Raw genomic sequence first — 15,643 nt, 5'->3', positions numbered from 1 at the left:
TTTACTCAAACATCTTTCACCAACAGTTCCAGTGCAGCAAATAAGGGAAGGCCTTAAAAATCGAAATACGACTTTACAAAATATAGAAACATACTTGACAGCAAACTAAACTAAAGAAGGTACTTAAGAAACTGGCAAACAGGCCTTAAGACCCTTAAACAAGGGCCCTGGCAACTCTCCCCTAGGTGCTTACAGCTTGTTGCTCCAAGTCTAACTGTATTCCCCATACCTGTAGCATGCCTGCCTTTTAACCAGGTGGGATAAACCAAGCACCATGAAAGTAATTTGTATCCATTATCCTGCAGGCAAACCAAGGCCCATGAGTTATTATACAATTACAGAAATGCTTCTTAAACATATTGTCAAATGAATACTCTTCAATACATATTTCAGGCACCAAACACATACAAGTAAAATGCTAAATAACATTAACAAACACCCCTCCTCCTCTACAGTACTTGGCACGTTCCACCCCTTCTTAAACCAAATGGACTTGCCCTTGCTCTGTTTCGACAGTTACAAGTCAGATTCAGAGGGTGCCAGTACTGCAGAGGAAAGACCAGGTGACAAACAAACATTTCAGATCAGTTCTAATAAACAGTGTTTAAATAAACATAAAGTTTTAACCCCTGAGGTCTGTGTTATTTCTACATTTGAAAGAATAGAGGTAAAAATCACATCAAACTGTCTCTTCCCTCTTAGTGTGTCTGTGTATAGGGCACGGGCTGGCCCGTGACAGTGTGGTTGCGCACGTGCACAAACGAAACGTGTGTGTGTGCATGTGTACGTGTACATACAGTATATACATCATACACACAGGAGCTGTACATCCAGCACTGCATCAAAGACCACACCCACCCAGCCACCCCCATAACAACCTGTTCACTCTGTTGCCATCGAGCAGGCTGAGGATCAGCTTCTTCCCCCAGGCTAAATAAGAAAAAGGGATGTATGAGCAACAAAGGATTTCCACTCCTGTCTGTTCTGGGCCAGCGTCTCTATGGTGTACATAGTGTGTGTGTACACACACACACACACACACACACACACACACACACACACACACACACACACACACACACACACACACACACACACACACACACACAGTAAATTCTGAACGGCGATTATAATCATAAGGCAGATCCGTTTTCACTTACCCTCTTTTCTTCACATGCAAATTGGATTCTGTATAATTGCAAAAACAAAAAATGTACAGTTAGGATATTAATCTGGCGTATGGTGAGGAAAGAGCTATTATGTAATACAAATAATTAGGATATATTTGAATTTCAAAAACATGTACAGTACCTTTCATTTCATCCTCAGTCCTGAGCATATGTCATGTCTCTGAAATCCTGCAGTGAGCTGCACGGTGGCCCTGATGCTTTATACCAGGGGTTTTCAACTGATTGGGAACCAGGGACCACCACCCTGATTAAGAATCAACCTGGGGACCACTGTTTTGTTGGGTGAGATTAGAGCTAAGATTAGTGCTTTGCTAACACTTGCTACTGTATGCATGCACTGTTTCTCAACCAGTGGTCCATGGACTACACAGACACATGCAATTATATGGCCACATTTCCTAATAATGATGACTCCATCAGGCAATCCTGATGGAGTCAGGATTGCCAATTTCTTGAGATACTAACTCCCTTTTCTGTGGAATTTCTTCACCTCCGACTTCCCAGAAACTGACAACATTGACATGTCATCATACTGTAGGTCACCAGGTCGATAATATGCACTGTTCCATGGAACAAAAAAACATATTGCAACATGGTCAGGGACCACATGCAATACCTTCAGGGACCACAAGTGGTCCACGGACCACCTGTTGAAAACCCCTGCTTTATACTACAGGAGGGTGGGGTCAGCACAGAAGAAGGAAAAAAGGCAGTGTCACAGGTTTTTAAATATCTTATTCAGTACTAGAGGAATAATGCTCACTTGACCCGAAATGTACAGTTTTTTAAAAATAATAATGATTGTAATAATAATTATAATAATAAATAAATCAGAGTGGGGGTGGTCTATACTAAAATGGACCTGAGTTGGCACTGTGTTTGGTGCGCTCTTTTTTCCCTCTACACCAAAGAGGTTGAGGTGTGGGACAGGGAAGGAGCAGGGCAGGCACCACACTGCCCTCTCACACGAGGTGAGGCACCGTGAGGGCAAGGCCATAGACTCAACAAGTCCCTGAGGGAGTGGAAAGTGGGGTGTGGTGGGCAGTGTTGCCAGATTCTGCGAGAGAAATAAGCAACCAGGTCTATGAAAACAAGCCCAAAAGAAGCGACTAGGCTACGGCTATTTGAAAATAGCAGATCTACAAGCTCACAATGCGTCGCGTATGTGTTCATAGTTTACGTTTCTGCCTTCATCCATCGCAGTCAATTAATGGAATGTTAAAAATTACAGGTAAGGGTTTCAAGTACCTTGGTGTGTTCGTTGCTTTTAATGTCAACCATCTGATTAAAATGAATTTAACTCCAGTTTTTGAAAGCATTAAAAGAGATCTAGAAAGGTGGACATTTATCAGCTTCAATTTTATATTCTTCCAGTTCCAATTTTGTCTGCTCATTTATTTGTGTCATCACTTCCAATTTCACTTGATAATCCTGTATCCTGTATGAGGTCTCTGGATAAAATTTGTATCCCGACCTGAAAATGCATTTTCAGAGCTGGAGAGGTATAAGTAAGCCAAAATGGAGAAAATGTTTCTGTTTCCTTAATAGGAGATATTGTGTGTTGCTTCTATTTGCTCACTTTCTGTTTTTGTCGGAGCTGGTGGCCAATGATTTATGAAGGGAGGAGAAAGGGCAGGAGGAGGTGGAACACAGGCCAACCGGAGAGGAGAGTTTGAACTGTATGGATTCATGGACTGAAATGTAAATAAATACAGAAAAGTCCATATGTTTGTTATTGGACTTGGAGGAAGAAGACAATTGGGAATATCGGATGGAAATTCCACACTTGTTCACTCCTTAGAGTGACAAATTAGGACGTAAACGAAAAATACTGGGGGACACAGTAGCACTAGTTACAAATCAGCCTTTGTCGAGGACCTCACCTCCTCTACCTGGATTTGCTGATGTCAGTCTCAGTATGTGAATGTCTGTTCTGCCTCCTTCCATCGTTGCTTCTCCTGCTGCTCTCCCTGGGCCTCCGCCGGCCCAGGGCACAGCTTTGGCTCAGGCTTGCCGTGAGGGCTGCCGCCTGGAGGCTCTGGCTCGCTATCTGCTGGGTTCTGGAACTCCCACTAAACATAGTAACAGCAGAGAGAACCTGGAACGAGGAGAGGGGCCCGACGGGGACAGGCGACCGACCTGGGCCTGAACAGAGCACGCCTCAACATTGGCCCCGCGGCGTTGCGTGCAAGCCCACCGCTCTGGCCCGACACCTGTTCCAGCACTGTGGCTCTCTGGCCCTACCGAGGCTGGCCGCCTGGCCCAGAGGCGACCCCCACATCCAGACGCTGCGCGGGTTGCTGTGGGGGAGCTGCGATGGCGGCGGGGAGCAGAGTCGAGTACAGTTCAGCCGGGACCACCTCTTGCTGAGAGACGGGGGAGCGGTGGCGTTAGACTGGGCTGTGGAGACGAGACGGGGCGAGGCGGCGGGGAGGAGGAGAGACGAAGCCAAGAGAGAGAGGGAGCATCAGACGGGGACAAAGGCGCTGGGCTGCTTCACCTCGACCCCTCCTGTCCTTATCCTCGTCCCGCAGTTCTGGGGAGGGTTGACCCCTCACCTGAAGGAGCTCTGCCATCTGGCCTTGTGTCAGGGATTCTACGCGGTGGTGGTTCACCCGCGCGGCGCGGCCGGTTGCCCGCTCACCACCCCGCGACTGACCGAGTTTGGAGACCCGTCCGATCTTGAGCAGGTACGGAAATGACTTGGGGACATTGTACGGCAAGACCACTCTGTTGTGGGCTCTTTTGAGCCCGTAAACGAACGTAAACAAAGCTGATTCTGAGAGTATAGAGCATCACCAAACCCCACAAAAAATTATAGTAAAATCAACTTCCTGTTGATTTTACTATTTGAAGATTCGTATCCAGATCCGTGGATCCAGTCCGGGGTTTCTTCCTAATAAAATGGCAAAATGGAAGTTGACATTTTTATTAAAAAAACAATCAGTACTGGGTTTGGTGATGTTCTATACTGTCAGAATCAGTTTTGTTTGAGTTCGTTTACAGGCTAAAAGAGCTCCTCCTGAGCCTCTTCACAGTACAATGTAAGTCAATGAGGAGCATATTTTAAATTATCAATTTCTAATCAATGGAGAAATTATTTTTGGGCGGTGAAACTGCCCCTATATGTGAGGTTTGACATCGACATCGATTGCACCCCCCCAACCCTGCGCTGTGATTGGCCACCAGTGTACCCCCCTAACCCTGCACCGTGATTGGCCAATCACAGTCTATTCAGGACTGTGATTGGCTAGTGAAACATGACACATGTGCATAGCCCTATAAATAGGACTATGCACTTAAAAAATAAAACATTTGTGTTTTTTTTTAAGTTAGGGGTGTACAATGGTTGGTCCACAATATTACTTTTCTTTAAGTGAACTTCCATCACTGTGATGACCACTGTGACCACACCGCCCACTTCACACTGGGTGTGATTTTTTATTTCTTTCCCACCTTTGTTGTTACATCATGGCAAGGTAACTACACAACCCAAACCTCTACCAAAGTGGTCTTGGCCGTAAACGCTGGTGTCCAATATCAGATCTACAAGCTCACAAAGCATTGCAACACATTGTGATCTTGTAGATTTTGGTATAGAAGGAACAAATGAGGGAGTCAATGATTGACCCCTGGGGGATCCCCGGTCAATAAAGTATATAATAAAGGGTTTAACCCATTAAAGTGGTTAACGTAAAGTCAATAAACAAGTGTGCCAAACACCCCATTCTTTAATCCCCTTCCAGGCAGTGGCTTACGTGCATAACTGTCATCCGTCCTCTGTGCTTCTGGCGGTGAGCGAGGGTTCCGGCTCGGGGGTCCTGCTGTCCTACCTGGGTGAGCGTGGCTCCAGCTCCTACCTGACAGCGGCGGCGGCCATCTCGCCGGTGCTGCGGGGCCAGCTGTGGTTCCAGACGCCCATGCCTCCCATCTACCGCTGGGGGGCACTCATCCACAGAAAACTCCAGTTCAGCAGGTGAGGTGAGGGGAGTTTGATGATGACTAATATGTGTGGAGATGATGATGGGGGGTGAGGCGGGACAACAAGACGGGATGTCCTCTCCCCTCTTGCTTTGAGTAAAGCTGCAAACCGAAATTCGATGTCCTTTCCTGACGGAGAGAGGTAACTTCAACTGTTACACCTAGGATTTAAAACTGGGAGATCAACTTGATCTGTAGTGCAACTTGCACTACAGATCCCATAGCCTGTGGCAAAAATTCTAAGACACTGTGAGTATGGACATTATATATAAAAAAAAGGTTATTACACTGCACACAAAATTGGGTAGTAGTTGTAGTGGTCAGCAGGCTGATCAAAACAGATGGTTAACATGCGTGAAAAGGTCAAAGGTCAAGGTCACAATCGAGAATGGATGGTCAGAAACTCGTGGAAATTGGATGGAATGATCAGCAGACTGCCCCAAAGAAAAATTTGGGTCGTAAAGGTCAAAGGTCAAGGTCCCAATCAAGAGGCTTGATCGCAGCGAAACTGTGCACACACTCCCTGAATGCCAGAGCCAAAAAAAAATCTGTTCAGCCTGTTATAGCGCCACCAGGAGGCCACAATAACCTACCTGACCTGGCGGAGACCTGTGCTCCGAGGAGCACTTTTTCTAGTTTAATTTAAAATTCACAACTCTTTTCACCCATCTTCTCAGGTATGCGACCTCCTTCAGTGCAGCTGTGGACGTGGATCGGATCCTCTGCTCTTCCTCCCTCAGAGACTACGAGGAGGCTCTGTTCTGCTCCCCCTCCCGGCCTCGGCAGACGGCGCCGGACCCTCCGACAAGCTCACCCGGCTCTGCGGGGGTGACTCCCCCGAGCGGAGTCAAGGGGCGCTCGGAGGTCTGGGCACTGGGGGAGAGGGCTTACCCTGCCAAGGACTGGGACGGCTACTGGGAAAGGAACGAGCCTCTGAGAGACGCAGACGAGGTGGCGGTCCCCGTGCTCTGCGTACGTAGCCGCGACGACCCGCTACTGCCCCCTGCCTCCACCATGCCTCTCCCGCTGTTCCACAGCAACCCTTACTTCCTGTCGGTGACGACGGACACAGGGGGGCACTGCGGGTTCGCACTAGAAGAGGGGGGCGGCGCGCAGGGAGGGGCAGAGGAAGCCTCACGCAACTGGAGTCACACGGCGATACTGGAGTATTTCAGGCTGGTGGTCGATTTCCTGAAGGACGAGAGAAGGGGTACGAGGATGGTGGGGCGCGAGGGGCATGGGGGACAGGGGAGGAGCAGGCCAGGCACCACGCTGCCCACTCGCAGGAGGAGAGGCACCGTGGTGCGGAGGACAAGGCCACAGACCCAACAGATCTTTGAAGGAGAGGAAAGTGGGGAGTTCACATGGAGGCGGAGCTACACACGCTGAGTGAGGAGGAGCAATGGCCCAGCATCCGACGCTGGAATTGAAGCTCTCTTCCGGGTTCTCTTACACAGTGCTGTTCCTAGTAATGGCCCAGCAGAAGTCGCTATTTCAACTTCTACCGGTGGCGATACATTATAATCTCAATGCAAGTGAATGAGGTTTTAGGCAGACTTTATACTTGATTTTATTACCTTAGTAAACCTTTTCATAAACACTTTGTTTTCAATCGCTAGTTTAAAGTCTTTCTTAAATCATCATGATGTGTTTAGTAAATGATGGTCCCATTCATTTTTAAATGAATGATAAAGTAGGGTATGTTTCTAGGGTTTCTACTAACCTCGGTCCCAGCCTCACTCATCTGCGAAAAGAAGAGCCTGGTCACGACCTAAAGCAGCGAGTGTCTAGGAAGTCCTGAGTGGACAGGATTTCCGTTTCCCCCGGAAACTATATATTTTTACCAATCACAACACTCGTTTCATTCACGGAGAATGTTAACAGATTTGTAAAGCATCAACGTCATTTCCTTGGGCGGTACTTCCGCCAAATTCAACCATTTCCGGTTGTCAACTTCCTAGACAACCAACATCCCAGGTCTTGCCCAGCGTGGGTTTCTACTGGTTCTACCGAGTGAAGACCCGCCCTTGCTGCGGTTGCAGCCAATAGCGTTCATTTCCGGTAGCATTCCGGACTGGATTTAGAAAGATGGTGGATTTAAATTCGCTGAAAAACGGGTCTGTACAAACCAATGGCGTCACTTTGTCCATTTCTTTTTACAGTCTATGGTGAGGAGGAAGATGGGATGTGGATTCTGGGGATGAAGTGTTGGTTCTCTTCAATTCATAATATGCTTCCACCTCTCCTCTGAATGGCCCTTTTCAATAAGCCACTTCTCATCGACAACAGTGTTGGGTTAACAGTTGACACATTACTAAAGATGCAGTGCCATGATTTATATACCTTTTCTGTTTGTCATTTTGTCCAAGGACTCAACGTGTATTTTTGTAAGCTGTAAGCATCTCTGGAAGCTAGAAACAGACTGGACTCCTGACGTACTAATACCATTTACCTCCCATCACATTGTCTTGTGCCAATTAATATTGAATCGCATTGCTCAAAAACACCCCATGTGAATGCGCCTCAGCAACCAGGAAAGGTCAAAGGAGTCAAGACAATGTGGAACTGGTCTTACCTATTCCAGAACTGTTGTGTTAGAAGTGTTTAAAAAGAAGGCCTGTCCCCTTATAATCAATTGATTATTCTGTTGGTTTGTTCGACCAAAACTGTATTAATTGATAAGTAATTTTTTTGTTTTTCTCCCCATGCACATCTCGTGTAAAATCTAGATATAACCCTTTAATTCTGCCAGTCTATAACCACCTAGCCAGTAGCCATTGTAAAATCAACATTAGAATGTTCACTGACAAACCTGGTCTGTTCTCTGCATGTTTGTACGTGGTAAACACAATAATAAAGATGTGTGGGTTAAATTAACTAATCGGTTAGTAATCCTATGACTATGATTAAGAAGTTCTTTAGTCTTTAGTAGAGGACAACATTATTGAAAAGAGGGGGGTATTTTGAATGAGCTGTTGGATTTGTCCACAGAAATACAGCTAAATAGATATGGTTGTCATAGGTCTTTGTCTCTACACTTAAAAAATAAAACATAATAAATATCAAAAGCATTAATATGTTTCTGTCAGGAGACCAAAGGAGGAGTTATACAAAGTAAACAATCAGTCTAAAATCAACACTGGTTTCCAGCTGGACTTTATACTGGGCAAAGGTCTTTCTAACAATATACTCTGATGTTTTATATTTATATTTCCTTTTGTAGTCAGCTCTAACACAGTGGTTCTCAAAATTAGTCACCCCATGGAGACTTTTTTGTTTTTGTTGCATTCCTAAGCCAATAATTTGATGACCAGCGGAGCGGCAGGCAGCGGCGACTCTGTCTCTCCTACCGGAACCGCTGCCGGTCATCAATTTATTGGCTTAGGAATGCGACAAAAAAAAAAAAATACCCATGAATGCAAGTCTCCATGGGGTGACTAATCGATAGAAAAAAAGTATTTTTTAACATCACAAATCTTCTCTTATGGGGGTCTGTGGCCAAATACATATCAATTTGGGGGTCCCTGACATGACAATATTTGAGAACGACGGTCTCCCCCACACACAAAAAAGGAAGGAACAGCAAATTACTAAAATTACTTTATTACAGTTGATTCTTTATCCAGTAGCCCTCTTCCAACAAAAAATAGTAATTACAAACAAAATATTACATTTAACCCCTAAACTTGTGTTTCTGAATTTCTTTTATACATTTAAATCACTCTTATATTCTGTAATGAATAGCTTTTCTCTTATGTAATCTGTCTTGACATTCAGTTTGTTTTTCTTTTTTTTGCACAATCTATACAGTTTATTTTTTAATACATGTTAATAATACAGGTCTCTGGGACTGGAGAGTAGAATCCAACAGTAAAGATCCACCAATGACAGGAAGAAAGGAATACTGACTGACAGACTGTACAGAGACATAAAACTCACTGACCAGCCAAAGACAGTGAAGCCCCTTGTTGGGGATATATGGCTAATCACAGTAGACTCGTGCCTCATTTATCCTCCATTGTACGACGGTGTCACGTGCAGAATGTCGTTGCCGTCGGAGCTGAAACCTTGCATCTCCATATTTATTTTTTTACATGTTTTCATACAAGAGTGTCGATTTCTTTTACAAGTATTTTACCAATGAAAATTTTTAAGAGCTTGTGACTAAATGATAACTACATTGGATCAATTGGAACACAGGTTCCTTTTTCCACCCATTTCCTGAAAAGTAATCGTTTTGGACATACAACGGTTTCTACCTCGACAGCGATGATATAGCACACAATGTGTGGATGCGACATGTCTCGTGAGCTTGTATATCGTCTCCGTCGGGTGGAAACTTCATATGTCCATAACTGTTGCTTTTCAAGATACAAATAAAAAAAACTAATTCAAAAATAGCAGATCCACAAGCTCAAAACGCATCGCTTTGCCATTTTGGATGCTTTTGTGTGACGCTGTAGTATGATCAAGTAGGGCATTAATTTATGAGAAAAAAATAAGTGTAAAATATGGAGATTTCGGCCCGACAGCAACGATATTGAGCCATTTTCAGTGAGTGACACCGTCGTACGACCAAGTAAAAATCTGGCTTTATTATTCTCCTCTGGACAACCACGTGTGCAATCGAAACGTACACCAGCTCCATCCCCAGGACAGCAAGGCAACATAAAGCTAGACCCTCCTAAGACTTGGAGGGAAGCCATGTTGACACCAGATGTCTCTCTCTCTCTCTCTCGCTCATATATATATCTGGCCCTCTCTACACAGTAACATCCTGAGTGTTAATTTCACCGAGTGTACAAATGGAACCGAATGGATTTGTCCACTCTCAAGAGTTACTTTTTTTATTTGTACACAGTTACAAAGGGTCCATTTGGTTCCATTTGTACACTCGCAGAGTTACATATTAACACTGAGGATTTGACTGTGTACAAGCATCGTTAAAATGACTATTTCCGCCATTAAAAAAGGAAATAAAACACCCTGGCGTTAAAACGAAACAATAAAAAAAAGAAAATGATTGGGAGCAATAACATCCTGGTTGACGAGTTCAAAGTTGGGACTTTTTAGTGTGTGTGTGTGTAGGGCAGACAACAGATACTGGGGTACTGTGAGAATGCAGCAGTTATAACAAGAGAGTGTAAATCTTTGTCAAAGAATAGCCCAAACTACTTCAATGGTCCCCAACAGACCCCGTGAGTAACTCACTCTAGAACCAGATGCTGGCTACATTTTCACCGTCTGGTTTTGCAGCGGTTTTGAAAATTACTCTTCGCCATCAAGGAGAATGAATGTTCCTTTACATGTCTTTGTTCGTGAGAGTGGGGCAGTCTAAAGTTGGCAGCATACTTCATAAGAAGAACTTTTCTTTCAGCGTAATGGAACCACTCAAGGTATTTGCGGACAAAATTGTTTTATCCTCGATGTGGCTCCGCCTTTGAGAGCTGAACGTTAGACCCCGCCCACTGTATACAGTGCTAAAACTGTGATTTGCCACCTGGTTTGTGATGAAACAAAATAAATCAAGAAACACCTTGGAATTTCTGTGTGATCACACACAGTGTTCGTAATGGGGGGGTGTGTGTGTGTGTGCGGTGAGGTTTGGCTAGTTAGAAAATCTTGGAGATGCAAGAACTTCCGAAACAAACTTTGGCATGGCAATGCGTTTGCTAGTTTTTGACGCAATGTCATTTTGTTCTTAAAATCTTGCTGAACTTCGTTTCCACAAGAAGTATGCTGAGCCTATAACTGATTCATTAAACACCCATCATTTTAAGATAACTTTGGCCTCAATCAATCATGTAACAAAATGTTATTTCCTGAAGATTTGACCCAACAAAACTTTTCATATGATCCTTTACGATGAGAGATTTACCATTTAATAACAATCGCTCTTTACAGTGAAAACGCAGCCCCAGTAAATGTCGACGTCTTTTGTGTTCCTTTTCTAAGCACTGCTATAAACCATGTCATCGTGTCCACACCACAATCAATTCAATCTCTCTGATTTGTCAATTTATTACACTTCCATATTTTTTTCCTCAAATCCTAAATGTACAATATAAACACAGATCCCTGTACATTCCACCTTTGAAAATCATAATGTATAATCTCCAGTATATATACCCTCTGCCTTTTATATCTCTGTTTTATGGTAGCCTTTCTTATATATATATATATATATATATATATATATATATATATATATATATATATATATATATATATATATAAAAAGAAAAAAGACATATATATATTTATTTATTCTTTTCTTTCACCTGGTTGAAGTGTTCTTCCCAAGTAGGAAGGTAGGCAGGAGAAGGGGTGGTGGGATCAGGAGGACCAGGCCAAGTTCAGGAGAACAGGGGGGGGGGGGGGGGGGATGAGACAGAGTGGGCCGTCAGACACGGGGGGAGGTTGCAGAGGCATAGCAGGGGAGATCGCAGCATCACCGCTCCCCAGTCCATCCGTCACAACGGGACATTCACCAACGACAAACCACTGTGCCGTGTATTGAAACTAGGTGCGATGTAATGTAAAGCCCGGATTTATAGTCTGTTTTGCGCACCGGCGTCGCTCACCGAAAGCAGCCCGTCTACAAGCTCACAACGCTTGTAGATCTATTTTCGGTGCACGCCGCCGCCCGCAACGAAGCCCGTCAGATGAATGTATCCTTTAAAAAAAAAAAAAAGGCAACGGGCCCACGGAGGAACTGTTTTTAGGCAGTCCTATCGGCCACCGTGCCTCTATGAGTCGCCTCAGCATGGCTACTTTAATAACACATCAATGTACTTTTACAAAAGTAAAAGTGTTATTTTTTTTTTTTTTCAGGATACACTTAAAAAAACCACCTTGGATGCTCTTACCATCCTAGGTTATGCTGGGAAAGTTGACCATGCAGTGTTAATTTGCCTTGTGTATCATCTCTTTTTCTATAATACCTCACCCTTTCGTCCCTTCTTCTCTCCTCCGACTAAAACGTCCCTTTCTCATTTGCCCCGCGATATTCAACTGCCTGACGTTGAAGGGGGATTGGACTGCGGATTAGAGCTCAAACGATGAGAAGAGTTGCCATGCATGTGTGTGTGTGTCAAGTTGAATATAAAAGCTTGATGTGCGTTTGAGCAGAATGGTGCCAAAATGCATCTGCCAGAGCACCACTTGAGTCGAGTCTCTCAGGATAAAACGACGGGGCTAGAATAGTCCCAGGGATTTTCCTACTGCATAGATTTTCATCGATCAAGACACGCCATACTGTATTTCATTGGGAATTACAACCGGCAAAGGTTAAGGTAAAATTAAAATGGTTCAAATTCAAATAATCAATGGGTTAAATGCTGCTGAGAACCCATGAGGGCGGTGGAAGAGCATTCATTGGCTATGGGTACATGTGAATGGAGGGCAAGGGGCCTGTGGATGCCCAAATAGAACCCAATAACACCTGAGTACACATAATATGAATTAAACGGAAACACTCCTGAAATCCACCTTTCTGAAACCCACCTTTACACACATACATTTGGCCACACTATCATGTTTCGGAAATACTGGAAGCTTTCGGTTGGCACAGCGGTAAGGTTCCTGCCTACCACCGCGAAGACTCGAGGTTTGAATCCTCCGCGGTGCATCCGGCTTTGGCCAATTGTGTTCCAACAAACACACTTGGCCGTGTTCGGGGGTGGGAAGCCGGGCAGGGAGGGCATTCTCTGTCACTGCACAGAACTAGGAGGGATATAAGCATGTTCCTCCGCATGCGTTACGTCCTCCCAGTGAAACTCCTCACTGTCAGGTGAAAAGAAGCGACTGGCAACCTCATGTGTACTGGAGGAGACATGTGGCTGTCTAACCTCCCATCTGACAAACTGTAGGAGTTGGCAGTGACAGGGACTGCACATGAGGGGAAAATTGGGAATTGGCAAAGCGACTAAATTGGGAGAAGAGAGGGGGGTTCAGAAATACTTCTGAAATCAGCTTAATGAAATTGGCATAAATTACACCACAATAACCAAAGGAGTCTCTCTGTCCTTGCTTTTGGCGTCTTTAAGAGCCATACATACAAACAATATGCAAGAAATACTTCCCACAGTGCCTCCATAATAATAAATACTCTTTACGGTTGAGTAGTCATAATCTTAGCACATCCTCTCGTCTTTCCATTTACTTTCTAGCGTCACCTATTGCAGCCATTCTGAAATCATTCTTTTTTTCTCTTTAATTAAAACTCCTGCTTCAACTCTTCTCAAAGCCTTTTACTGCACATCAAAAAATAATCTCATCAAGTTGTCTACTATTCCTTAAGTCCTTAAAGGGGTAGTTCACCCCCAAAATAACTTTTTTTCTATTGATTACTGACCATCTGGAGCCTTGAATTCATAGATATTTTTTAGTTTTTGTCACATTCCTAAGCCAATAATTTTATTATAATAAATGTGTCCCCATTGATTCCGGTAGGAGACACAAATGCATTTGTGTCTCCTACCGGAATCAATGGGGCTAAATTTATTATAATCAAATAATAAAGGAAGGAATGCGACAAAAACAAATAAATATCCATGAATTCAAGGCTCCATGGGGTGAATAATCAATAGAAAAAAAGTTATTTGGGGGGTGAACTACCCCTTTAAAGTAAAACAAACAAACAAAACAACTAAAATCTCAGCCTGTGGGACGGTGTTTGGCCACGGGAAACAACCAACCTACTCAAGTTGACTCCTCAGTTCTTGCTGTTGGCACTGGGACTGTCTTCAAAACATGGAGAAGTACATTTGTGTCTGTGGCAACTGAAAACTACATTTGGGTCTGTGGCAACTGAAAACTACATGTGGGTCTGTGGCAACTGAAAACTACATGTGGGTCTGTGGCAACTGAAAACTAGTGAGGCAAATACCAAAAAGAGACAAAATAACACTATTTAGGCTACAGTAAAAAAAACTAAACTATGGCATACTTTATTATGATTCCTATCCATCATAGAGTAGCCTTAGGGCCTTTAGGCTTCCACAGTCCCCTGCTAAGCGGCACATATAGAGGGAATTTAAGAGATGAGACAGGGCAGGGGGTGGGCTGAGCGGAATTTGCACTATGATCCCCAGTTTGAGTACTGTGCCGTGTGTTTTAAATGCATTGACGCAAACAACAGGAACGGCGTGGAATGCATGCGTAGTGGCGTGCATGTTTTGTGTGTGTGTGTGCATGACCAGTGTTATCTTGTTGAACAAGAAAATGGCCTAAATAAGTGGTTCTCAAACGTTTTAATTTCAAGGACCCCCATAACTCTGAGAGTGTACAAACGGAACCAAATGGACCCGTAAGGGTCCATTTGGTTCCGTTTGTACACGTTGTTCCGAGTGTACAACTTCCGTTTGTACTCTCAAGAGTTACAGACCTGTAGGGGTCCATTTAGAACCCCCTCAAGGAACCCAAATGGTCCCTGGACCGCACTTTTGAGAACTGCCGGCCTAAATCTACGCCAAGTGTTGTGTTCCGTTTAAGAGTATGTGTGTGTGTGTGTGTGTGTGTGTGTGTGTGGTCTAGGTATAGGACAGATGGGATCCATTGGAGATCTGGGAGGTGATGCTGGCGCTCCTGCTCATCCCCTGTTCACTCCTCCCCCCCGATGACGTCCTCCTCATAGCCTGCGGGCTGTTCCTCACCCCTCCCGCGCCTCCCCCGCTCCCCCTCTGACCGCCTGCTCCCGGGAGGTGGTGGTGGTGGAGGCTCCAGGGCGGAGGGCCCCCAGCCAGCATGGGGTGGCCCCAGGGCTGCTGCTGCTGCTGCTGCGGCGAGCCGCTGGAGCTCCCCGGGTGGTGGAGGTGATGTTGGCCTCCTCCTCCTCCGGACCAGTGGCCTCCGCCTTGAGCACCTCCCTGACCTCCTCCCCCTCCTCCTCCTCCTCCTCCCCCGCCGCCCACCCAGCCGCCCTGGGAGTCGGGGTTGAGGTTGGAGAGGATCATGTTGCTGAAGCCCAGCCTCATGGACTCGGAGTCGAAGGCCTCGATCTCCCGGGCCTGCCGCTCCAGCAGCGAGCGGATTCGCTCAAGCCGCTCGTTCTGCAGCGTGAGCATCTCCTCCTCGATCTGGTGCAAAGAAAAAGAACCACAGAAAGACAACATTTTAGTAGACAAAAAAAAATTATACACATTATATACAATCTTACAACACCTTGTGAGCTTGTAGATTGCTTGACTGCTTTTTTTAACCCATTAAGACCTGAGGCCGCTTCTAAACATTTTCTAAAATAAACAGTTTTTCGGAAAGAAATGTAAAAAAATAATTTTCACGATTTTTCAAAAATAGCAGATCTACAAGCTCGTAGCGCGGCACTCGGTGCCGCGCTATGAGCTTGTATATCTGCTATTTTTGAATAGCCTAAAGAAATCTAAAAGTGACACAGATGCGTTCCAGGTATTAATGGGTTAAATAAATAAAAAACTATCAATAAATAAAGCAGGACAAGGAGAGGAGTGACA

The 15,643-nt window shown here is 44.8% G+C and overlaps 2 protein-coding genes and 1 long non-coding RNA gene across 7 annotated transcripts in view; 2 read left to right on the top strand and 1 right to left on the bottom strand.

Annotated features, from left to right (window-relative positions):
* Window positions 1-487: 487 nt before the first annotated feature.
* Window positions 488-6,560, top strand: LOC308090791 (protein ABHD15; the record flags this gene model as incomplete). Its single annotated transcript, XM_080436054.1, has 6 exons — window positions 488-542; window positions 718-738; window positions 2,102-2,161; window positions 3,108-3,880; window positions 4,937-5,166; window positions 5,849-6,560. The coding sequence occupies 6 exons, from the start codon at window positions 488-490 to the stop codon at window positions 6,558-6,560; spliced, it is 1,851 nt and encodes a 616-aa protein (XP_080292180.1).
* A 2,204-nt stretch (window positions 6,561-8,764) lies between these two features.
* Window positions 8,765-11,369, top strand: LOC308089879. The gene is made up of 2 exons (XR_013933570.1): window positions 8,765-9,970; window positions 10,074-11,369. It is a non-coding gene; the product is annotated as an uncharacterized lncRNA (long non-coding RNA).
* Window positions 11,370-11,381: 12 nt separating this feature from the next.
* The window catches only part of LOC308089858 (serine/threonine-protein kinase TAO1-like), a 41,073-nt gene continuing 36,811 nt past the window's right edge, over window positions 11,382-15,643 (bottom strand). For all 5 annotated transcript variants that reach the window (XM_080434793.1, XM_080434794.1, XM_080434792.1 and 2 more), the window contains exon 23: window positions 11,382-15,250. In XM_080434793.1, the coding sequence (XP_080290919.1) occupies window positions 14,705-15,250 (546 nt within the window). In that variant the 3' untranslated portion in view covers window positions 11,382-14,704. The remainder of the gene's footprint in view (window positions 15,251-15,643) is intronic.

This window comes from Gymnoscopelus braueri (assembly GCF_963280865.1).
Source record: "Gymnoscopelus braueri genome assembly, chromosome: 8".
NCBI classification, from domain to species: Eukaryota; Metazoa; Chordata; class Actinopteri; order Myctophiformes; family Myctophidae; genus Gymnoscopelus; species Gymnoscopelus braueri.
The sequence above is the reverse complement of the archived record's forward strand: the minus strand, read 5'-3'. Positions and strand labels throughout refer to the sequence as shown.